General features: G+C 33.0%; 1 protein-coding gene across 6 annotated transcripts in view; it reads right to left on the reverse strand.

Annotated features, from left to right (window-relative positions):
• Dgkb (diacylglycerol kinase beta) overlaps positions 1-27,033 on the reverse strand; it is a 575,876-nt gene that overhangs the window by 233,601 nt on the left and 315,242 nt on the right. For all 6 annotated transcript variants that reach the window (XM_076863035.1, XM_076863026.1, XM_076863017.1 and 3 more), the window contains one exon: positions 19,979-20,043. In XM_076863035.1, the coding sequence (XP_076719150.1) occupies positions 19,979-20,043 (65 nt within the window). The remainder of the gene's footprint in view (positions 1-19,978; positions 20,044-27,033) is intronic.

Below are 27,033 nucleotides of genomic sequence, written 5' to 3' on the forward strand. Positions count from 1 at the left end.
TCACTGCTATAGCCATTTCAAATACCAAAGTATGTGGCTGTGGTATGCATTTTCTTTTCTGACAAATAAGCGAAGCTGGTGTTAATAAAGGACTTGTCTGTTCTAGAGTCTCTGTTTCAAGTATTGCTATAATTCACTATTTTGTGTAGCATATATGGATTGGAACTAGAATGCATTACATTTTGTAAAGAATCTGTTTCTATGTTACTGCTCAAAATATCACTTAAGGGGCTGGGGCTATAGCTCAGTAGTAAAGTGCCTGCCTCATACTGTGAGGCACTGGGTTTGATCCTCAGCACCACATAAAAATAAATAAATAAATAAATAAAGATATTGTGTCCACCCACAACTAAAAGAATATTTTTTAAAATATCACTTAAGATGAGAAGTCTACTTAAAGTCCTCATCCAATGTATTCTCAACTGTATCTATTGTATAGATCCCTAAATCTCAGAACATGAAACTTCTACTCTTCTGATTTGCTCTTAAACCTCTTCCCAGTATTTTGAACATTTTCTCTCAGAGCAATTGTTTTTCTTGTGTTACAGAGGTAGCAAACTTTCTCTGTAAAGGACAAGGACCAGATAGTAAATATTTTAGGTTTTGTGGGTCATATGGTCTCTCTCACAACTCAGCTCTGCCCTTGCAGTTCAAATGCAGCCATAAACATTAGAAAAAAAAACAGTGATTGGCTGAATTCCAACAAAACTTGTTTTCTTTCTTCCTTATTTTTTATTTTTTACAAAGGAAGCAGAGGGCTGGAATTGGCATGATCCTTGATCTTACTATGCAATAGTGGGAAGTATATTTTTTTTTTTTGTCTGCCTGTTTGAAGGGAGTATATTTTGAAAATACTTCCACATTTAGAGAAGCCACTTAATTCTTTGGCATTTCCTGTGTATCTCTATAAAATCTGTACTCTCTTCTTGACTGTACTCTCTTCTTGACTTTGACTGGAAAACCATGTTAAGCCAATTCTTGTACATCCCATATTTTCACAAACATGTGTGTTTTTTTTTTTTGTTTGTTTAAAATGGTTATCATTGATGTATTTTGAACTATCTTATTAATACATAATTTTTTCTTTTAACAACTCTGAGTAATCTTACCCAAACCATTCTAATTTATAGAGAAGGTAACTTTTATAACCAGAAAGTTATTGGCCTAATACCAATATTGTACTTTTTTTTTTTTTACTATCTAGCACTCTTTGCATTGCATAGAAAAATCATATGTGATTATTATCAGATTCATGATAATTCTTGCTTAACAGAGTTTTCAAAAACTTCAAAATCCATTTTCCCTCTCCAAGGATCACCTAATATTTCTGACACAACTTCCTAAATTGCAGAGAATTATTGGATTTCTACATTATAGCATATAACATCATGCACTTGGGTTATAATGATAGTTTTGATAGTAAATTCTGGAGGGAATGAAAAGGAAAACTGGCATCACACTACATAACATGCATTATTCAATTTAATTTAACCTTACACCAAACCTCAGAACTAAGAATTACTATTCTATTGTTACAGGTAAATGAAACAGAGGCTCTAAATTCTAAATAAGTTACCTCAGTTTTCACAGATGATAAGACATAGACTCTAACATCAGCAAAGAAAAAAAAACCTGAAAGTTTATGCTCATTGTATGACATCATGAAATGTTTCATGGCTGAGTTGTATGTGAAGCCCAATATGAGCTTCACATTTCTCAACCACCAATTTACTTTTTGTTTCTATAAACTCTGCTTCCAAGTCTCTGTATTTCTTATTGAGAACTAGGAAAACATGCTTATACAATTTGAATAGTAAAGTTAAAAATCACAGAAATAACTTAAATATGAGTTTTGTTACTGTTTATATGCTAGAGAAGTTGGAACATTCTGAATGAAATTAAAATGCATTTCATTGGTGTGGAATCATGAGCATTTTTCATAATTGTTTTGTACAAAATTCCCTGGGTTTTCACAGCTGTATAAATGCTCCCTCAAAGAAATATGTGCAGAATGAATAAAAACAGATGTGGCATTTTTGCATGTTATCAACAAAAATCTCTTTTTATTTTACCTTGGCAATATTTTACTATAACTTCATTTTTGTTATAATTATGTACATGTCAGTGTCAGTACTTACAATGGTTTTCAGTAGGATTTTCTGGTTCCTTATATTTCTCTAGAGATTACCTTTGCACAGAAACTAATTTTGTATGTTTTCTTACATGAAACCTAACCTTTCATCCTGTGCACTCAAAGCTACACCAAATATTCTCCATTCTATTAAAAGTAATTGAGTCAGAACATTTAAAGACATTTTAAATGAATGTGCACTGAATATTCTCCAACTTGGTCAGGAAATAGATTTAGGGAAGTTTTTAATACCCTGCAAACTTTAAGAAGAGGAAATTACCTTTCGTTATTTAAGGCTAGAGAAGATCGGGCTTTGGACCTGTAAGACAACATGCTATCATCAATTCCAATGCAGGAAAAGGGTCTGTGCTAAAGTCACCAGTGGCTCATAAGTTGTGCTTTCACTGTTGACATTCAAACACCAAATAGGATTCTTTTTGGCACTCAAATATAGTTAATTTTGTGTAATATAAGCTTAAAAAGTATACATATTCATCAATACTCATAAATAAATAGTCAAATAGCTCAATACTCAAATTCTCAATAACATTTAATGTTGAAGATGTTAGTATACATGCACAAAACAACCCTATGTGACACTTCTAAAACTAAATCGCTCAGTTCAAATGGAAAAATTTGGGAGAGATGTAAAGTGCTGTTTTTTTAGGTGGATATTCTGACAAAACCTCATACCAATGTTTTACCTGCCATGTTAATAACTTCTTATGTTATTTTCCAATTGTTGGTCATCCAAAGTGTTATGTTAGTTTAACATTAACTTGGAATATTAGCCATATTTACTTAAAAGTCTGCACATATTTTACAGCTTTTACTTGTTTCAAATTTATAAAAGGGATCAAATATATTTTAACAAGCACCTACACAAGTGACATAATTATTTTATTCCAATCTGAAAGCCTAATTATCACCTTCTTCTTAGGACAAGGATCAGAATTACAGGCAAACTAATGTATCCTATCAGTGGGACAGTTTGTCACTTTCTTAAATAATTATTGCCTTTGCAAATAAAATTGTTACTAGCTTAATATAATGAAGAAAAGAGATGGAACCCTCTCACACTATTACACATCAAAATTAACTTCCCACAGGTTTTTAAACTCTTTACTTATCTTTCACTGTACTGGATCATAAAGTAAAAATGTTGGCACTATTAGCTTTTTAAATAATAAAAGGCCAATATGCACACTTCAGTTTTTGTTTGCTTATTTATTTATTTACTTATTGCAGTCATGAGCATTGAACCAAGGGCCTTGCATCTAGAAGGCACATATTCTACCACAGAGCTATGTCCCTAGCCTTTTCATATCAGCTTTTATAAATAAGCAAATTTCATATACTACACAGATTCTAATCATGTTATAACATGAAAAACTCATAATTCACTAGTAAAGATAGCATATAAAAAGATCTACATCTTTGAAAACTAATTGGTGTTACTAAGCAATTACCCAAAACGAACAGTTGCTAGAAAATTTTCAGTAAGTAGCTTGTATATAGTAAATTTTTTAACTTGTTTATTTTTCTAAATGGAAATACAAGAATTATAGTAATATATGTATATAAAATATATAAGACTTGTTAAAATAGTCATAAAGAAGACAGAATTGCTTATACTTTTGAAAAGTTTCTAAAACAATATTTTGCAAGATCATTAAATACTTCTAAAATCAAAAAGATATATGGAAAAATCTTATAAATAGTCTATATAGTAAGTCATAGTAATGCTATTATTTTAAAATTTAATTACTTGCAAAACAGTTAAATTTTTTGAGAATGATCTCAGTTCCAATTAGAAAATTATTTCAGACATTTTGACATTTATTTAATTTGCAATGCTACAATTAGAAAAGAGTATCAACACTTTGACTTTGACTTTTACTGAAGCAAAGCTCCTTTCACGTCAGGTTAAAACTGGTCTTGTTCATCAGATGTGATCAAAAGCTCCCTAATTAGTCAGCAAGACTGAGGTACATAGATGGCCTTTGACTTCCCACCACAGATTGCTAAGATTTTGGCATTTTATAACAGTGTGCTGGCTGGCATTCAAATGTAACTAAAATTACACTTCCCTAAAAGAAATGCATACTACCACCTGATAGGATTATTGATGTGAATACTAAGTCCTGGCAAAGCAACACAGCAAAAGAATGGCCTTGCTAGTGTACACACAGAGGGAGGACTCATCCCCATGTTTTCCTGGTGGCTGAATTCCTGCAAGGCTGAGTGCATATGGGTGTGCGCCCTCTGCTGGCTTGATTCTTCTTCTTAAAAGTACTCAAATGTGTTTCCAAGTGTTGCTTACAGAAAAGATGTCCTGTTAACAAACTATGGGAAACTCTTAATGAATTTAGATTTTAAACAGAATTTCAGACAATTGACAACAAGGTGATTCCGTAAAGATCACTGTAAAATTGAATTCCTAAAATATTTATAATAAAAGCTAAAGGAAAAATTTGATAAATTATTTTGCCTCAAAAATAAGAGCCTCTGATAAGTCTGTATTTTTAAAATTGATAAAGCTATTTAAATAAACATTAAATAAATATTTCTGATAAAACTAATAATGTGTAACAGTATATTGAGTTTAATCATTTTCGCATAATATATAAAATACAATTTGCCCATGATTTAATTTCTTCAAAAAACATATTTATAACAAGTAGAGTTCAATATTTGTAACAAGTAGAATTTAAAATGACAAACTTCAGTCAAATACCTAGTTATCCCTACTCTAGATTTAAGTGATGTTCTAGCTTGTACATTATGGAACAAAAAGAGCTCCTTTATTTCATAACTTTATTAAATTCTAGTATTGACATGTAACCTAATTTCAGATCAGTAAAATCAATCATATATGGGATTGGCCCATGTATTTCACTGATATCTTACATTCAACATGTGTAGAACTAAACTCATCATCTTTACCTAACATAGCACCTTTTCTTTACATTCACCTTATGGTTGATATTGCCAATATTCTGCCTTTCTTTACAACCTTCTCTCATCATTTCCTTCCCTTCCACATTAATACCATTGTCAGTTACTAAACTATGGAACAACAGCCACCTTTGCCTTCTACTAGCCTATTTCCTTAGTCTTATATCACATCCTTATTTAAAATCCATTGTTTCATATTCAAGGATAAAGGCCAAGTTTTCAAGAGAACTACCAAAGTTCTATGTTTTTGTTTATGTTTTAATTATTTTTCAGTACATGGATTTAACCCAGAAACAATTTACCACTGAGCTATATCCCCAGTCCTCTTTATTTTTTTTGAGACAGGGTCTCAGTAAATTGTTTAGGACCTTGTTAAGTTGCTAAGGCTGGCTTTGAACTTGTGATTCTCCTGCCTCAGCCTTCTGAGCTGCTGTGATTATAGGCATGTGATACCAGGCCCAGTTATGTTCTGTATGATCTTACTATGATTTGAAATACACATTCAATCTTCAATTTCTCATATTTCCTTTCCCTTCCTTGCTTCTTTCCTTCTTTCCTTCCTTCCTAGCTTCCTTCCTTCCTTCCTTCCTTCCTTCCTTCCTTCCTTCCTTCCTTCTTTCCTTCCTTCCTCTCTTGTTCCCTCCTTCTCTCTTTTTATACATTTTTGTGTTTAATAACACTTTCCCTTAACACATGATATTCTTTCTATTGTCTCCAAGATCACTTGTAATAATCCTACTGCTTTTGTCAAACCAAGACTGGGTATTGTGTCAACCAAAGTCTTGTTAATGATCACTGCACCACCACTGCATATGATTTTTCTCCTTTATATCCTCTTCATATGATATTGAAATACTGCATTCATCTAACAGTATTATATGTATTTGCTCACATGTAACTTTTTCTTACTAATCCAAAAACTAGTTGGTTGGAATATGTCAAACTCATCTTTTCTCCTGAGCTACATAGTAGCCATATCATTTCAAGGAAAGAGATTCCCATCTTCTGGTGAAAGTGATTGTTTCAGTATCAGACATGTGACAGACACAGAGACAACAGAAATGGAAATCAGGATTCTCTTTGTCTCTCTCTCAGGACACTGTGGACTTGCAAATGTAAATTACAGAATTGTTTTTCACTATAATCTAATCCATTGTGAGGACAAATCTAACATATGAAGGAAGTTGGACATAATAATAAAAGAAAAATGAAATTAGGACCCGATAATTTTATTTATCTTTGTATTAAACTTGGTCTGAAGCCTGCCCTTATCATATTTATCTTGAACCAAAACTTGCTTTATCTTTTGAACCAAAGTGAGGTGGCTTTTGAAAATTTCTTAACAGATGGACTTTTTTTTTTTCTCAACAAGGGCTTTTCTTTTAAAATCATACCCATTAGTGTTTACTCTGTGATGTACTAAAGGAAAACTAAAACGTGGCTGTCATCCTCTATAGTTCCCTCTTCCCTGGAGGGTTGAGAACTTTGTGGAGTTCAGGCAACTGAGCACAAATGCCACATCAGAGTTGCTGAGCACACGTTAGAGATCCAGGTCTGCTATTAGAGTTTATATCCCTTGCCATCTGCCCAGAAAAGAGGTATGCAAATAAAATTCCAATGATGCTTTCAGACTCTCAAAAAACTATCAGGGAGTCAAGATGCGAAAATGTTAGGTGACAGTTAGAATGTCCTAGAAACACGAATGGAATGAATCAGAGAAACTCCAGAGGTGGGGATTGCAGTCAGAAATAAGTGATAAGGTCATGAATCATAATTATTAAGATTTATTGGGCACTTACAATTTGCTACTATCAAAATGTTCTTTGTTCATTGTTATTTTGTCTTTGCAACAACCCTGCAAGATTGGTATCATTAGTATCATTACACTAATTAGAAAGTAGGCACAGAAAAAAGGACAATTTTCCAGAAACCCCACATCTAGGAGGTAGAAGAGTACTTTTTGAAGCCAAGGTGTCCTAAAGAGTATGCAATGAATGTATGCAGGAGGGAAAAGGTGAAATGAGGAATTCTAGGCATGGCCTTCATTAAGACTCACTGATTTTTCGAGCTGGGTACGGTGGCACACGCATATAATCCCAGCAGCTAGGGAGATTGAGGCAAGAGGATCAAGAGTTCAAAGTCAGCCTCAGCAACTTAGTGAGGCCCTGAACAACTCAGTGAGATTCCTGTCTCAAAATAAAATACAAAATAGGGCTGGGGATGTGGCTTAGGAGTCAAGTGCTCCTGAGTTCAATCCTGGTACAAAACAAAAACAAAAAAACAGAGAGAGAGAGAGAGAGAGAGAGAGAGAGAGAAATTAATTAATTAATTAATTAGTTCCCTGGGGCTGGGACTTGGGCTCAGTGATATAGCACTTGCCTCACATGTGTGAGACCCTGGGTTCAATCTTTAGCACCACATAAAAATAAATAAATAAACAAACAAATAAAGATATTTAAAAAAAAAAGGAAGAAAGAAAGAAAGAAAAAATTCCCTGATTCATCATGGAATTCATGAAAAATACAGTCTATAGGTCATATTGTCTTCATGGTATATAAAGCTGGACCATCCTTCTTAGTGATTATATGACCACAAATGTTGCTGCTTTCAGTGACATATTATATGTAAGAGTTGCATGAGTTGGAAGCATCTGTTTGAATGTGTCCTCAAGCTAGCCTAAGCACAGAAAGGAGCCATCAACCAGGAAATAATGGTTATGTTAGTCAGCTGAGGAAAGGTTTATTTTAGCTTACAGTTTCAGGGGCTCTGGTCCATGGCCAATGGACCCGGTTGTTTTGGCTGCTAAAGCAGAGTCTGTGGCAGAGCCAAGTTGTTCACCTCATGGCAGTTGAGAAGCAAAAGAGACAAGAAAGTGCCAGAGTCCCAAAATCTCCTTCAAGGGCACATCTCTACCAACCTAACTACCTTCTACTAGCTCTACTTACTAAAGGTTCTACCACCTCCCAATAGCACCATGGGCTAGGGACAAAGTTCAAAACATGGGCCTTCGGGAGGATATTCAAGATCCAGACTAGAGCAAATGCAGTCAAATGATGTCAAATTAAAATATCATTAAGATTGCTAGAATGTTATCAGATGAAGAAGATCCAGGAAACAAGGTAGAAAGAAGACAGTTGGAAATTTCTATAAAAGATATGACTGAAAAAATAAAAGAGTAAGAGTCATGGAAACAAGAGCACAACATGAAAAGTCAAGCTGATATTTAGAAACATAGTTTAGCCCATGACTTAAGAGCATGGGCTTTGCCTGTACTACTATGAAATATATATGAACAGTGAAAACAGAGAAAATAACATTTTCTCCATACATTGAAAACAGAGAAAATAACAATAGCTACAGAGTAGAGATAATTAAATGATTAAATAAAACATCTCATGACAAAAATAGCTTAATGACTTGGAAGAGATATTTCTACATAAATAGTATCCTTTACTACAGTAGTATGTTGTGGTTTTATCCCCATTAAACTCTGTAGTTCCTTTGAACCCAGGGTCTGACATTACTTGTATCCCAAACTCCTGTGAGGAGGTTTTAGAACATATTTGATATTCCTCCATTTGAGAAATGATAGCTATATCCCTTTACTCTAAATCTGAGTCTTTTAAGAGTTTTAATCAATAAAACCATAGTGAGCATGATACTATGCATTCTCCAAAAGTAAGTCAGAATAAGCCTATTAGTTTTTGCCTGTTTTCTTGGGGCTCTTGTTTTTGGAGACATGGACTCCCATGTCAGAAATGTGGTCACCTTAGATCACCACAATGTGAGAAATCCAGGCCACATGGAGAAGTCATGTGCAGGTGCTCCAGGTAAGGTCTCAGCCACCAACTGGAATCAACTACCAGACATGACAATAACCAGGTCTCCAGATGAGTCCAGGCCCCCACTGTTAAGTTAACTCAAATTGTTGAGTGTTTCCAGGTGAGAGCTCAGAAATCATGAAACAGGAACACATCATTTCTATTATACCTGGTTTTAATTTCTGTCCCACCACAGCTAGGTACATAATAAAATTGTTGTATATATTGCTAAGTTTTAAGTCATCTGTTATGTAGTAATACTAAACATGAAAAAATTTTTGATAGGTAAAAGTGAGTGTTGCTATAATAAAAAAACGAAATATGTGACATTTACTTTGGGACTGAAGGGTGGGCAGAAGCATGTACTTCAAAAGAAAGGCATTAGTAACTATGGCTTAGGTGAAGCAAGAAGTAACAAAGTATCTAATTAGTTCCAATTAGTCATGCTAGGGGATTGTTTTCTAGGTAAAATTACCATATAATGAGGTGATTAACTTCTTTGGAAAGAGTTAAGATAGACTTATTTTATGCTTAATATGTTCTATAAAGAAGTGTTACAACAAGGATCCTAGAAATTGTTCCCTGGGATAAATTCTACCCAGAATGATTTTATTCCAGAACAACCACAATTCTCTTTTAATATGTTACTGATATAGAGTGAATCTGATGCATCTAAATATTAGAGTTTGTATATTTAAACTTCATATCAAATCAACTAACATATGACTTTATCTATACAAAGAAAATAATAACTGAATTCTAATCAATTTCAAATGCCGGTCTATAGGCTACCCATGAACATCAGAGGAGACCACTGACATCAATCAAGGTTATAGGTCACTCCCCAAACTAGGTTGTTCATTTTTTCTTTTTCAAAAACTGCTTGATTTCAAGGAAACAGTCTTACTTGGATTTTTCTTGTGAAGTTTTGTGGGCATTTATGAATTAAGTACTGCTACTTCATAAATCTTGCTGCTTATTTACTATCCTAGGAAGAGTGTGTGTGTGTGTGTGTGTGTGTGTGTGTGTGTGCGCGCGCGCGCGCGCGCGCGCGTATAGAATGTTTGCATAGCCCGCATACAGTTTCACGTAAAAACTAATACAAATCATAGGAATAGCAAGGCAAAATCAAGGAGAAAAATATGTTAAATATCAGCATGGAAATGATACTAATAAAATGTAACTATCTTGCAAACAGAAACTAGAATTAAATAGTTTAGCTCAGTTGAAGAATATATAAGCAATCCCTACTTCAACATATATCCTTTAGTTCTCAGGAGTCACAATAACTTGTATATCCCCAGGGAATAGCCTTCCCAGTGTTCATTTAAAATACAGAATTCCCCTGAAGTTTACATTTTTCAGGATAACTTGTCATTATGATCTCTCTGTAACCCCAAGTTCACTTTCCTCATTGGCTTAGAGATTCCTCAGGTTCCACATCTACTGCATGACTATTAGATAAACAAGATTTCCCAGAAAATGTTTGCAGAATAAATAATCAACCAAATCAATAGCAGATAGGCAGTATTTTATCCAAGTTCAGGATTTCAATTGAGATTTTTGTTACTCTACTGAAGTAGAAAAGGGGGGAGGTGCATGGAGGGAGAGAAAGAAATGAAAGAAGAAAAGAGGGAGAGAGCAGCAAAAGAAAGAAGAAAAGTTACTGACTCCAATCCTTATTTATCCTCATGCACTCTATTCCAAAGAGCTATCTTCCAAACATGGCTTTTCAGCAGCCTGGACACAGAAGTAAGTGTTTATGTTTTATGACACCAGAAAATGATTGAGGAAACTGCAGGTGAAGCAGAGGCCTTCCTGTCAGTGTGTACACAGCTAGATTAAACCAAATATTTAAACAAGTCTCAACATACAAATAAAAATCTAGGAAAAGAATGGCAGTTTGTAAATTATTTGAAAAGCCTTAAATTAGAAATACATGTACAGCAATAAGTATGAAAGATTTATACAAAATGATAATGTAAGAATGGAGTATTTTAGACTTCTAGGCATCACAAATAATATATATGAATACATATATATATATATATATATACACACATACATACACACACACACACACATATATTTATTATTTACTTGCCATTTGTCTATATCCTATGTGGCTTATATGCAAACAATAAGTCATCAATCTGGAAAAGTTGGTTTAACAATATTTCTTATATAGAAAAATGTCAAATAATCTTTTCTAAAGGGTAAAGTTTTATAATCATGTACAATTAGAATAAAAATGAGAATGGTTCACTAAAAGCAGACCAAAGTTGGTACTGGTATGCAGAAGAGAAAATTACACAAACCTTTCACAATAAACTTCTTTGAGTATATGATTTTGCCCAAAAGTTTTCTATGCAATGTTGATATGGCTAATGAATAAAGACATTATAAAATATTAAAACTTACAAGTATTTAATTTTAACATTAGAAGTAATGTTAAGAATACTAACAATACTAGTTGTATTATTAAAATGGTACCACTTATAGAAGGTAGAATATGCCTCAAAACATAATAATTTGCATTTTTAAACAGAAATGAAATTTCACTATCTAATAATGTAGTTATCCTGATGAAAAGGTAAGGTCAAATACCTCAACAAAGACATATGTATATGTGATATAGATTCCATTCAGTTTTTTATATTTATTGTTTTTAATGGAGAATAAATGTCAATTATTTAAAAATCAATTGTTCTACACATTAAAAACTATTACAAATGAGTTAATATATGAAATAAAAGTTTAATTCTTAAAGAGTTCAAAGTGCAAGGAAAAGTAAATTCTTCCAAAAGCAATTTTGCATGCATACAGATTAAAAATCTTCAGAGAAACATATGAGAATAACTTCTAAATTTATTATAGAAGTTATTCTATAATATAGAATATTCTATATTATTTTGAGTCATTCTGACTCAAAAGTATGTCAGACATGTTGTGGGCTGAAATCGTGGCTCAGAATTGTGAAAGGCACAGGGTTCAATCCTCAGTACCACATAAAAATAAAATAAAGGTATTGTGTTCATCTATAAACAAAAAAAAAAAATCTAAAAAAAAGTATGTCAGCCATGTATGTAAAAGTATATGTCATGAAATTCCCTGAAGACAATTTCAATTGGCTTTTATTATCATACATTAAAATTCTTATAGTTGATGAAGAAAATTATCTGAATACATAATCATGAAATTTAAAAAAAACAACTTCATATCTTAAAAATGTTATTACATTGAATTCAGAGAAACAACTTTTCAATGATACTTTACATTATAGATAATAATATTTGGTTAGGATACAGCATTTTTTTTCTGTTACTACTTAAACATTGTTTCATTTTTAATTTCATATTTTATTCAAGAACTACAACTGGATTTTTTCTGTCTAAATAACAAATGGTAACTTTCCATTTTGTCATTGTTTCCTGTATGCTTTTCTTTCCCTTTTCAACATCAAATTAGAAAGTTAAAAAAAATATTTAGATTTGGTTTCTCTATTTTTAACTTGGAAATTGTAATTTTCCATATTCAATAGAGTAAAATATCTAGAAATTTATAATTTCCAAGTTAAGAATATATATTCACTTATAATACAGTTTAAAGTAAAGAATGCTCAGGTATAAAACTGGCATTTTAAAATAAATAATAATAATTTATGAGCTATTTTGGCTAATAAAATATTTGTTTTGGTAATATATCTCTTCAGATTGATACCATTTATGGAAAACTGAATTTTACAAATTTCAGCATATGGGTTGGTATCACACGCTCTGCAACTAATAAAATAATTTATTTATAGAATTATCATTTTCTCTCTCTCTCTCTCTCACAGACAGACACACACACACACACACACACACACACACACACACACGAAGAGTGATATACTGTCTTCAGTTCAATACTGTCACCAGGTAAAAATCAATAAGTGGTCATAATTATATTTTGTTGACCTATAAAACTAAAAATAAGAAGCACAAAACTATGAACCACAAAACTAATGTATAACTGTGTATTATTTATTTGCAACTCACAGTGCTCAGGGATTTATCTTGTGGAATTTGTTTGTTTTATATTGCTGTTTTGTGGAGGTTAGGTACATGAAAGTTGACAATACTAAAAGGTATTATTGATATTTGAATGATAATTATGCAGAATCAAGACTCATTTTAGGCATCCTGTAATTCTAATTTTTTTCTATTACTTTTTTGTCACTATAATAACCATGAACCATAAAGCAGTAAGATATTGGGAAGAGAAACGTATTATGAAATAATAAATAATTTAATGAATAAATATCTATTGAGTGCTCATTTTATTAAACACACTGTATACAGCAAAGTCCCAGAGTAAAAAAAAAAAAAAAAGTAAAACTTATTCCATGAGCTCACTAAACCTCATGTCAAAACAAAAAAAAAAATCAAGTATTGTTCTATAGAATAATTACTGTAATTTTGAAGGCAAAATTTCTAAGTTCACGTAGGATATTAATTTCTTGGGTAATTTTGAGAGAAAATTCACCACATAAATTCTGAGTTAAATTGCCTTACTTACATTCATACCTCGATTTCAGTTTTTTGGTTATAGAATCCTTAAGAGAAAAAGCAGTGAGTAATACAGAAATGAAACACTTTTCTCTGAACAGGGGTCTCAGGAAAGTATTTCTGTTTCTTTCCAGAAGTTAAGAGACCAGATGCCTTTAAATAAGCAGTAGAGACTTTATGGGATAGCATCTTTATCATTACTAGTCATAGTGCTTATGAGTTGATTTATTTTAGTTTACTCCAGGAAAATTATTTTAAAGTAATACATTAAGAATTTAAATTGATTCTTCAAAAACATGCTATGACTAAAATTTTAAAGATCTTTGAAAGATCACCAATTTTTTTTTGTATTACAAAAAGCATGTCACAGTTACTTGCAAGTTATTGTTAATATTGCATAGTTATACTCTTGGAAATCAACATTGTTTTGGATTTTTTCTATAAAAATTATTACTTTAAGCTTTCATAATTATTAGTATGTTGATGATTAGTTGTTAAAAACCCAAGAACTTAAAATACTCTATCTAGATATAATCAGGAAAGGTGTAATATCTGAGAAATTACACAAGAACATCACTATTATTGTAGACATTTAGAGTCAAATTATATAAATATTTTAAACACCAATGTTATGTAACATATGTCGTCAAATTGTAGTAGCAAAGGTGCTTTAAAGAGTGTTAATGTAAAAGATTATAGAGGTTCTTATGTAAATTTAGTTTTATCTTAAGAGTTTGGAAATTTTCATAGCATGCTTCCTTTCAATAGTTAACTTAGATCTACACAGAAATCTGAAAAGAATACGACATAAACCTCTCAACTAGCACTCTCTTAAGCACCGGAAAAATCATTACCTTTTTCAGTTCTTTCAATTTCTGTCATAAGAAGCATAGAGAGCAGAACTATATATTTTGGTAATTAATTTCCTTAAGATAATGTTAGAAACATCATGTTCTCTAAAATATAAATGAATTTCAAGGTGAGCATACTAGAGGATTATATTAATGGCATATGATTTATTGTGACAAGAGATCTGATCTGAAACACCATTATTAGGAGTACTTAAAAGAAAATCCATTTGTGAATTCCTGAACATGTGAAAGTGTGCTATACCTGAGCTAGTCTCAATGTTGAATTCCAAAATCCACCCTTGAGAAACATCTGAAATTGCTTGTATACGATATCTTGTCTTCAGAGAAATTGGTCAGAAAGTATTCATATTCTGAATGTTTACATTATAGTTTAGGGAATTATCTAAATGCTTGGAACTCTAAGTACAGACAATCTACAAAAATATAGATGGAAATTCAAGTACCTAATTGATTTGGAAATGTAAGGAGTTTTAGGGCTAACTGCTATCTTAAAAACTGTTGGTCAATAATATGTTAAATATCTATCGGACACTTTTTTCAATTTTTCCAAATTTTGTTAAAATTATAAACCTTTCGATTAAGAAGTTTAATGAAACTCAATCAAAATTAACTTAAGTTCAAAACTATACAAAACCAACTGCTAAACTGTTTACTAATACACATATATTAAATAAGCAGTGTAGACTTATTTTAGAGGTAGGACTGAAATGCCTTCCTAATCCCCTTGCCTTAGGATAGCAAGTTCATAATATTAGGCCTTATAGCACTTTTGTGTAATAATTTTCCTCCTCCACTAGATTGTGACCTCCACAGGGCAGAAACCTATTTTGCCACCATTCTAGTGCATATCTCACACACTTGCCTAGTCTGGTTCTTCCCTGCTCTGGTTTCCTCAACAAAAGTAGTGGGTCACCAACCAAACCTCTCACTCTGCTACCCAACAACAAGCAATCTCACCTGCTGACCCTACCTGCAGAGCTAGGTAAGGATGGAGACCAGCCATGGCTCATTTAACCTATAATGGCTTGTTCCATGGAGGGGACCTGGTGTTGAAGCGGAAGTAAAAGAGATGTTCATTCCCCAGACCTTTAATTGGGTCATAATCACCAGTGCTAGTGACTGGGTCACTAATAAGTCCATACTACATCTATTTTATATTATGTCTACTTGGCTTCAAGTTAGGTAGAGGACATTTGGATACCCTCCCCAGATAAACTGACGCCACTAGCAGCACCAACCTAAGGGGCAATAAAGAATGGGGAAAGGGGTGGAAATGCAAAGGAAATGGGAAGGTACATCCCAGGCCACAAGGCTTGATCAGAGACTGAGAATTAAATTTGAGCCTATCAAGGTCTGCAATCTGTCCTTGGCAGTACTGAACAAATACAGAATTTTTATCTAACATCTTTTGGCTCTATGAAGAAGTCAAGTGTCTTCATTTACAAACCACTGGACCTTAGTGTCCAGCACAGGGCAACACTAAAGGTACAGGTTCAAGAAATGGGATGAATGGCTGATACCCATGAGACCTTCAAGTTTGACTCAGGCATTGCCTGAAAAGTCTTTCTTCCTTGACACATCCTTTAGTTTTCTTTGTGCTCCTCACAATTGGTCGATATAGCCCTGGTGCTATTAGCATTGTGGGCTCAAAAATTCTTGGTCGAATGAATATAAACTTGCAGATGACTATCTGAGCAGTTGCCAGGTCAAGTGTTCTCTTTTTCTGGAATATCCTTCACTCTTCATTCACCTGATCAGTTTATTCTAAAGTTTGAGTGGTTACCAAATGTTACACTCTCTTAATGGGCTCATGGGTTTCCTTCTCCAAAAAGCCTTTCTGACTTCTTCTTTAGGAACTCCTCTTCACAGTGGTCACTTGTCCTATGTGAACCTCTCAGCCTCAAGACCAAGATGGTGCCTTGAGCACAAGAACCAATCCTGTTTAACCTCTCTGGGGCTATTACCTGGCAGAGCATGATACGAGACTGGGTTCAGGCAAAGAGTATAAAAGGCATCATCTCTCTTGGAAGAAATGCACCTCTGGAGAAGACAGATCCTTCATGGCATTCCAGATTGCCAACTGACAAAAGCTACCTTCTTTTCTATTAGGTTGCATATTAGTTAAATGTTCTACCAAATCCAGAAATAAGGTTCTATACTATCACACTGAATTTCCAAGATAGTCTTTATCTCTTCATTATCTCTTCAACCTTTTGTGGAGACAGTAGGGCAGGACAGGCCTCTTAATATATAGTATTTGTTAATTCATATTCCTGGGTTAAATGGAAAAAGGAGATGAGGTTAAAGCAGGATTCTAGTTTTGTTTTGTTTTGTTTTTTCCTCCAGTCTAATGTCCTCCTCTCTCTCCACTCCAAAGTAACCCAGAAAGCAGTGACTAAGAGAAGATCAAAGTATTGATATTTTGTTTGGCAAGTGAAAATATAAGACATTAGGAGTTTAAAAATATAAGTAAGGCTGGGAATAAAGGGAGGTAATACAAGGTGATACATTTTCAGGCTGGAAATTACTTCATGAAAGACTTAAAGAAGCACAGGAGTTATGCCAATGGGTACTCGGAAGGATTTTCCAGAGGATGTACCAACTGTAGAAAAGATACTTTGTAGCAATTTATGAAAGAGACTAAAGAAGGCAGAATTCATCCGCCTGTCTCTCTATCTCCCATTTCCCATTTTACCCATGAGTATGCCCCCATACTTCTAGATTGCCAGCCGTTACTTGGAATCGGAGATCAAATGCCTTGTGGTGGGACATTCCATCCAACTCTGGAGATGGCAGGAAGAAGCAGAAACTTGGCACATGGTTATTGGGAATTTGATGCAGCCCATGCACAGTCAAATACTTTTTTTTGGTCTCATTTTCTAGAAGCAGAAACATGGCATAATGATCAAAGACCTTTCCTAAGTTTACATGGCTAGTAAGAGGTAAATTCTATATTTGAACAAAATCTAGATCTGGAAACTGTAAGAACAATACAAATAACTTGGATTCTATGCAGTAAGGAAAAAGAGTCACTAAAAGGTTTAAACCTGGGATTTACATGAAATAATATCTTTTTAATAAAGTTCCCAATCTCCACTGTGCTCCATCTTCCCATCTATCTAACCTTGGCCACAGCAGGTGGCTCCAGAGAGGTGAGGGCATTCAGGGCATTTTTTTTCTTTTATTACTATTTTGACTATTGAATATATGGAAACAACTTTCTTTTTTAATATTTATTTTTTTAGTTATAGGTGGACACAATGTCTTTATTTTACTTTATGTGGTGCTGAGGATCGAACCCAGTGCCTCATATATGCTAAGCGAGAGCTCTACCTCTGAGCCACAACTCCAGGCCTAAGGGCAATTTTTGAGGGTTTTGAGGGCTCCCAGACTGAGACCAGAGCTTCATTTAGGCTTCAATACTACATTTTAGTCTTTGTTTCACCTAAGTCTATATATACGTCAAAATGAAGAGCTGATCAAACTCAGAAAGCATCTGGTTAGAGAAGCCAAAATGAGAGGAATTGGTTATTGACCTAAGGACTGGGAGCATGAGGACCATGCACCTGTCTACTGTGGGTCAAGGGTCCAGGTATGCTGGCCTTTGCTGATGAATTATTTGATATTGCCTGAGATGGCCAGATATCGTAAATTGTTTCACCACATCAATGTCATCCATATCTAGTATGTTTTCGCATATATTGTTCAAGCTTTTCAGAATGAAAGACCACAGCCTAACTTTCGTACCTGCATATACGGGATGGATGGAGTGGTGCACCATTTACTTCTGGCTCACTCTCAGGCTTGCTGCTCCATCTCAGCCTGAATTAAACAATTCACAGGGACTGTGCAGAGGTCCACTTTAGATCAGAAGGGAGAGCAGCCTTGATAGTGCCACAGAAGGATGGTCCAACACCTCTAACTCTGGCATTCTTTGAACTCATCATGGAATGTATCTCTGTATATCATTATAGAAGTCATTATCTGTCTTTGATTTCAATATTCTCTGTAACCTATTTATAAGCAAGATTTACTCATGTGTCAAATTCACAAGGAAGTTTCAATGAGGTAAAGTTCACATCCTATGAAAATATTGAGGTATACAAACACATTATTGTAAATATCATATAACCATATATTGGGCAGTGAGGAATGTTATAAATTAGTGCTATTAAGAATAAAAAGTGAAATGGACATATGTGAAAAATGGAGTCTTTATTATTAAGAAGAATTAAAATTATTCAGCAGAAAGGAACTCATTAGCTTATGACACATGAGGGAGGGTCATCAATGTTGGCAATCTTATATATAGGATATCAAATTTGATTATCAGATAAATGCACTGATGTATCTCTTTATGTTTTCAATTGTCTCCCTCTAATAACCCCCAATTCCATTTCTCTCACTACAGAATTACAAAACTTTTCTGAATCCTTCTAATGATATAATGTGCACTTATCAATAACCATATATGAATTCTTCTATTGCCTTTAAAACAAAAATTACAGCTTTTTGAACTCTGAGATAACAATAAAACTATAAGTTCATGATTTATGATTTCTAAGGTAAGAAACAAAATGATATCTAAGGTAAAGTACAAGAAATAAGAACTTATTTGTTTTAATAAAACACGTAGGTAAATTTAATGAAAACTCTGATACAACTTCACTAATCATGCAATTTTTTTACTAGGATAATATAAAGTAGTATGCTTAAGTGTACAGTTTAAAAAGATCTAAAATAATTTCGAAAGTATGTCTTAATAACATTTATTTATTACTAATCTACATGGAAAATTACTTTAATATACTAGGGTATGACAAATTTGAAATAAACAAAAGAATTTCCAGGTGGCAGTTATCTAATGAATTGCGTGAAATATTCTTGGCCAATTGTCAGCTTCGCCAAGTACAGAGAAAACAGTCTTTTGTTTTGAACATTAATGTATAAAATCACTCAAGTATTTATACAGAAATACTGCTTATCATTTTGTAACTTTATGAAATGAATAGAGTGTAAATGAATGTAACCTGAAGTAGAAGACATTTTACTTTTTCTGCCTCATTTTCTAGGGGAGTGAAGTTAAGAGAGACATATTTCCTCTAGCATGGAGCCAATACAGAGCCAATGATTTCTCTACTCCTTTGAGTAACTATAAACATTTATTGTCTAAATTTTGAAAGGGAAAATGTTTGCCAATTGGTATTATGAGAAAACTTATTTTATGTCAAGGCTTTCCTCTGTGAGCAAAAACTCTTTAAGACAATTTATACTGGCATTGACATTGCTGTTACTTTGCATTTAACTGAGGCCTACATGGAACCAAGAGTCCAAAGACTAGAAGATTTTTAACATACCTTTGGACTTTCCCATGGGATTAAAGATGATCGGCATTTACATACTAAGCCATGTAAAGGTTACACGAATGTCTTATCTTAATAAATTATTACTGTCAACATTTATAATATATAAGAGTGGAATTAAACCTAAAAAGAAAAATTCAACTAATTTATACTTTCATCGTAATACTTACATATACACTGAACCTCATTCAACCATTATATATAAAATGTTTTTAACAAAGAGATCATTTATTGTGACACAATTTGATTACCATAATTGTAATTTCATCCTTTGTTACCTTACCTACTATTGAATTTCTCTGGGTGTTTTTCTCTCATGATGTGGAATCTGTGTGCAATGGAGGCATCCTAAAGGGAAAAATGGGGAAAAAAACAGAATAGTTTATAATCCTATTATCCTACAGAAGTATAAATTAAAAATGACCAATATTTTAAATTCAAAATAGTTTCGTCAAGATGTTCTAAAATTGACATGTAATCTATGTCAAACCTGAACAAGTATGATTTATGCTATCATGTCATGATTGGTTACTGGTCATCTTTACATCTAGGAGTTGATTTCTATTTGTTTTATATATCTCCTTTAAAATATCTAATTTTGGTACCAGACTCACAGTATGTTTAAGATAGCACATAAAGTCATAAATCTCAAATAGTAGTTGAAAGTATTGATAAAGAACAGTTAAAACGACAGCTTAATTGGGAAAATGGTGGTAGAAAAGCTCCTACTTCTTTGAGTGGGTAGAAAGATAGTATGAGGGTGCTGGTCTAGTAGAGGCAACTGTAATACTTGAATTCAAAGTCAAGTCCTTAGTGTGTAATTAATAACTGTTCAGACCACAAGAAGTTTTCTGAGTCATTTTGCTTAATGGTAAAAAGCAACAAAGAGAAAGACTTATCTCAGGAGAACTGATGACAAGTATAACTCATCTCTGAAACCCTAAGTGTAACAGTTCTGAACCCCAATGGGTGTTTTTTACTATCAAAAAATCCTTAGGGTTTTTTTGTTTTGTTTTGTTTTGTTTTAATAAAAATTACAATGAATGTGTGAGGTTGGTGGGATATTGTGATTCAAACTTTTCAAGGGTCCATTCTGACATTAATGAGTTAAACCTATTATATCAAGTGAAATATTTTCCCATTCTTCATCCACATGATTAATCACTCAAATGAGAAACTAATATATTTACCAGTCATCTCAATAGAAAAGAGCTATTGTCATGATTAAATGTTAATTTGTCTCCTAGTGAAGTTAAAGAAAAAGATCCAACACAAAGGAATAAAGAAGTTGTGTATTTAAGAGAATCTTGAAAACACTAGTCAAGGATTAAAAATCTAATGAATGAAATGAAAAGGCTCATGTGCTTACTCATGCATAGTAAAGCATGAGGCCCAACAAGGGAGAGACCAATGCCCAATGCAGATGGCAGAGAGTTGCTTATCCCTGCAAGAAAGAGCTAACAATCATTTTTTTTTCTGAATAAACATTTTACTTTCTAAAAATTGTCAAATGTTTTAATTAATCCATAAATGAAAGGACTCATGGATATAGGCAGATGAGTATAGAAACAACACCTTTAAAAGTCACCCCAAAATTTCTCTATGGTTTAGTTTTTCAACATACAACTTTGTTAAAAAACAAAACAAAACAAAACAAAACAAAACAAAACAAAAAAACAAAAAAAACATGGCCAAGTTCCTGGTTTGCTAGGAAGTAGGTATATGAAAACATGGCTCATGTGTATTTATCCAATAGCTCTCAAACCTAGTCACAGAATTTCTCTTTATAATTCTAAGTCATAATCATATTTTAGATTATGAAGTTATCTTACTGTGGTATGAAATTGTAGAAAAATCTGAACTGAGATACTTGTAATATACATGTGGCATGATCATTCATTAATTAAAAAAAAAAAAACTTTATCCCTACTCTGGTGCAAAATCAATTTGGAATGCCTTCTAATTAAATGTATGCATCAGCAGATCACTTAAACAAAACACAGTAATATGAATCAAAGGCTGAAAATGAATGATCAATATTGGTTACCCATAGGAAGAATATCATTGAATTTTCTCTTGTTTGAATTATTTGTTTCTGCTAATTTGGAGAAACAAATTTTTACAAATGGATTATGTAGTATAATTTTCTTTACAAGTGTATAATTTTGCAATAATAAAAAATTTCATTCTTTCCATAGCAACATAAACAGGATAGAGAAAGTGAGAGAGGAGTAGAGACAAGGAGAGACATATAAAAAGAACTAGACTAGACTTACAATGGAGTACACTAATATGGACCATTAGGACACCAAATAACCAGAGATGAACTTAATATTGGCTCTAAATACAAGACACTCAGGCAATGGATCATTCATTCAATAAAAAAGAGGGCAAAATAAAAACTAGTGTGAAACACTGGCAGGCCTTTTCCTTCCGTGTTGAATGGGTTCCACCACAAAGAGAGTGCTGGCTTTGCTGACTATAGAAATGATAGGAATAATGACAGCAGGTGTTCATTTGGATGAGAATTCAAAGTCACAAGGGACCTTGTCACTTTGGCATTACTCCAAGGGGCTTCAAAGAGTTCTGCCAAATGCTGTAAACTTACTGAACAGTCATATTTCAGGGATACTTAGGATTCTCTATCCAGAAACCAAATAAGAAAGAACAAAAATGACATTTTTAAATAAATTGTGCCTTTCCTGTCTATATGTGGTATAGCTTTCAGGGAAAAGAAACTAAATCAGCATTACTTCCACTTCCTAAAATGACACTGAATTCAGTTAGACTTTCCTACTCTAAGTCTTGCAACTTTGAGCAAACTGTTTATTCATGGAGGGTCAGTGCTTTCTTATATTGAAGAGAAAATAATATACCTTATAACTACCTTGATGGAGACTAAATGAGATTATTCTATATCATGACTGGAACAGTGATTTGTAAGGCAGACGCTCATTTATTTTATAAAAAAGAATTTTCTGGAATGCAAAAGGAGGTGCTAAAACATACTTAAACAACATAATTTTCAAATATGTTTACTGACACTTAAATTGGTTTCATTATTTCCTGAAACTATTAATAGTTTTAAATTTTTTAAAATCACATCTAAGAAGTAACAATTTTCAAAAAGCAAAACATAAACTCATGTTATTTAAGCAGAAAATTTCAGAGTAATTTCAAAAGATATTCTTACATTTGAACCAATACATACAAATATTCATATATAAAAGAATCAGCTTTTTAATCATATCTATCCCAAGTGCTTTTGCTCTTCTGAAAATTGTTTTCTTCTTATATGGGATAAAATTGCCATAAATCTTCAAGGTTCCATTTTAGGATATTAATTTGAAGTAAATGATAATTTTCTGTGGATTATATGTTTTAAATTGGGAGACTATTCTGTAAGTGCTGATATATTTGAGCATACAGTGACAGAATATTATCAATTCTAAAGACTTTATTAAAATGTGAAATATATTTCACCAAATTTTTCCATCTCTCTTTTATTCTGTTTAAAGAAACTTTCACAAGTATGTTCACAAAACTTGCAAATACATTGTTTTAATGTTAGAATATTAGATAATTGTTCCAATTAAAAGTCTTCTAATTTCATACCATTCTAGGATACAATATAAATTTACAAATAGGTACCATCAAAGAGGTTATTCCAAAATACAACTGTAGAATTTAAAATTAATTCTTCAATATTATATGAGTTTTTGTTGTTGAAATGACTCAGCTATTCCTTGATTATGGGGAGATAAATTCCAATTTTTCCCTGTATGCAAGCTTTTTATCCCCCCAAAATTGTAACTTTCTAAAATGTTTCAAAAATGAACCTTTCTGGTCCTCTATTTATTGAGGTTTTGGGGTTTTTTTTGTTTTGTTTTTTGGTTTTTGGTTTTTTTTTTTTTTTTTTTGAGAGGGGTAACCAGGGATTGAACTCTGGGGCACTCAACCTCTGAGACACATCCCCAGCCGTATTTTGTAGTTTATTTAAAGACAGTGTCTTACTGAGATGCTTAGTACCTCGCTTTTGCTGAGGATGGCTTGGAACTTGCCATTCTCCTGCCTCAGATTCCCTAGCTGCTGGGATTACAAATGTGTGTCATGTGCCTAGTACATTGAGTATTTCATTAAAGATTTCAAGTGATATGTCTTTCTTTTTTGAGCTATTATTAATACAAAAAAAAACACAACAATTTAAGTGTGTAATTTGATAAGTTTTGACAAAGTCATAACCACCATCTTATCATATGCTATATATACATTTTTATTTCTTCTCATGTGATATACCTACTAATGTTCATTGTCTGTTTCAATGATGTATATTAAACTGACTGGATTCAAGAGATAGCTGTATACTTTACTGAATATTTGACATTGAAAAGTCTGCTTAGACTTTCAATGCTCCCATTTACCTATCTTAAAATAAGAATAATACTAATAATCCTTGATTTTTAGATATAATGCTAATACCTGGAGATAGATAGAACTGTGCCTAGCATGGAGAAAGCAATAAAATAAATGCTAGCTGTTATCATTATTGAAATATACTGATTATGATTTTGAGATTCATATTATTTTTCTCTTTGGTTTATAGTTACTGTAAATTAAATCCCATAATTCTAAAGATGGAGCTCTTGGGAAAAGTTGTATTTTAGTATTCAACATTTTGTGGATTTTAGAAGGATTATACCATGCATATATTATAAATTATTTAACAAACCTAAAAGGATCAGAAACAGTATGCTGTAATTAAATTTCACATAAATATTTCTGCACTGTACATATGAATATTGACTCAGGGAAAGATAAATTGGCATTACAAAGAGGAGGTCAGTAGGGCTTATATTTCTACCAAAGACACTATGAAAATTTTGGTTTTCAAAGCTTTGTTAGACTTTAAACTTTTAGTTGCAATGCCATAATATATTTTTCATATGTAATTAACAATCTTTGCTCACCTGATAATCTTTACCTGGGTATGATATTTCCAGAAGTCACTGTTTTTAAGATTTTACTTAAGAAAATGATTACAATAATCACAAGTGACATTATTTAACAGGTAGGTTTTATCAGATATTGATTATATGAGATTCTGCCTTAATGAATCAGAGTTATTTTTTCATGCTTTACAACAGTTAATAACACATGGAAATTATTTATTTCTTAAAGTTTTTAAAGAATTTATTTGTGAATTGTTGGTTTAGTAATTTTTGGACTAATTGACATTTTAGTTTTGTTCATTTCTCTCCCTATTTATATTTTCTATGTCTACATAAATTAATTAAAATGCCATTTTTATGATCTTATCTGTGGTGGGCTGAATGGTGGTTCTCCAAAGATATTGATTGGGTCCTAATCTTGGGAACTTGGTAGATTGCTTGCAGATGATATCAAGTTCATGACTGATATTTCTTGGGAATTGTGACTGTTTCTACCTGCACTAATTATTTTGGAATAGAAATAGCCATAACTATTATATTTGTTCGACCACTATATTTTAAAAGCAGATCATTTGTTTTCTAGTTTCTTAGGTCCACAAATGGAGAGGGATTTTACCCCCAAATGAATTATACCAACTCTCAGTTATGTTTAATGTAAATGATGAGGTTTGGCACTTTGAGCTGATGATATTTAGATGAGATTTTTCTGTTTCATTTGATGTTGGAAAGGACTGAGACAAGTGAACACACTGGGATGGAGTAAACACATTCTATATACAGGAAGGCATGAATCTGGGTATGAGAGGATAGACAGGGGTAGGAAAAAAAGTGATTCTTAAATATATTACATACTAATTCCTAGAAACTGAAATTGTTACCTCACATGGTACTATGGCTTGAATACAGTTTGTTTCCTAGGAAAGTCATGTTGGAATTTACTTCCTCAATGCTCTAGTCTTTGGAGATGGGGCTTCAGGTAAGGTATTAGGGTCTTGGGGATGGAGCCCTCATGAGTGGATTAGTGTTGCTGTCATAAGAATGGGTTTATTAGTGTGTGAATTTGGCCCCCTTTTCCTCATATTTACATGCTGGTTTGCATTCTGCTTTCCACCATGAGTGGTAGTACATGAGTTCCTTACCAGATATTAACATAATGCCTGTGGAATTTCCAGCCCACAGGGCTGTGAACCAAAATAAACCTCTTTTCTTCATAAATTACCCAGTGTTAGACATGCTGTTACAGCAATAGAAAAATAGACAAAGATATATGGTAAACATTTTGCAAGTATTATTAAATTAAGTATCATGAGTTGAGAAGATTATCCTGGGTTATTGGGATCAAAATATCTTCACAAGTTTTCTTACAAGAGAGAGAGAAGGAAATTGGACAGAAGAGTATATCCGTGTGCCTTTATCAGAATTGACTGCAGTGGTACATCCATGGTACATCCACTCAAGAAATGAAGAAAACCACCAAAAGCTAAATCTTTTATGGAATTTCTTCTCCCCTACAGCATCTTGAGGAAACACAAACTTTCTGAAACTTTGATTTCATCCCAGTGACACTAAATTTGTATTTGCGTTCTCTTAAACTGAGAGAGAATAAATATCTATTGTGCTAAACCACAAAATTTTGTGATAATTTGTTATAGAAGGCATAAAAAGCTTATATATCATTTAGATTTTTTGAGAAAAGCATTATCTTATCTGTTAATATTTTTCTGAACTCATTGTTGTCCTATTCTCACCATTATAATTTTTACTAGCTTTGTACATAATATGATATTTCTAATGTGTAATTTAGCAAACAAGCACATAAGCTACTTAGAATTGGGCTTGCAAGGTCTATAAGTCAACTCCATGGAGTAGGCACTAAGAAATAAAACAGCAAAATCCTAGAAAGGAAGAAATATTTGTTTATAAAAGAAAGACTTACTGTAAACCCCAGATAATACTGCTGGTAATCTATTTAGCATGCATTAAAGGTCTTTTAAAATACCATAGAATAGATCAAGAATAAAATGATAACAGTTATATGCATTATGAACAAAACATATCTTTTTAACAGATAATAAATATTAGGAAAAAAGAATTCAAAGGTGCCCTGCTGACTGGCAGACTTACACCAGAGACAAGGCTCCGCCCAGGCCCTGGACCAGGACCACTTCGCTGACCCAAAGACCCACGCTGAATCCCAGGCTCAGTCCTAGGACCGCACTCACCGACTTGTGTAGAACCTAGGCCAAGTTAGTACCAGAACCCCCTTGTCGACCAGCAGACCCATGCTAGAGCCCAGGCCTCAGCCCAGGACTGCCTCACATACAAGCAGACCCACACCAGAGCATAGGCCTAGCAAACCTCCACTTTGGAACACTGTAGCCATTGCCAT

This window comes from Callospermophilus lateralis, chromosome 1, assembly GCF_048772815.1.
Source record: "Callospermophilus lateralis isolate mCalLat2 chromosome 1, mCalLat2.hap1, whole genome shotgun sequence".
Taxonomy (NCBI): domain Eukaryota; kingdom Metazoa; phylum Chordata; class Mammalia; order Rodentia; family Sciuridae; genus Callospermophilus; species Callospermophilus lateralis.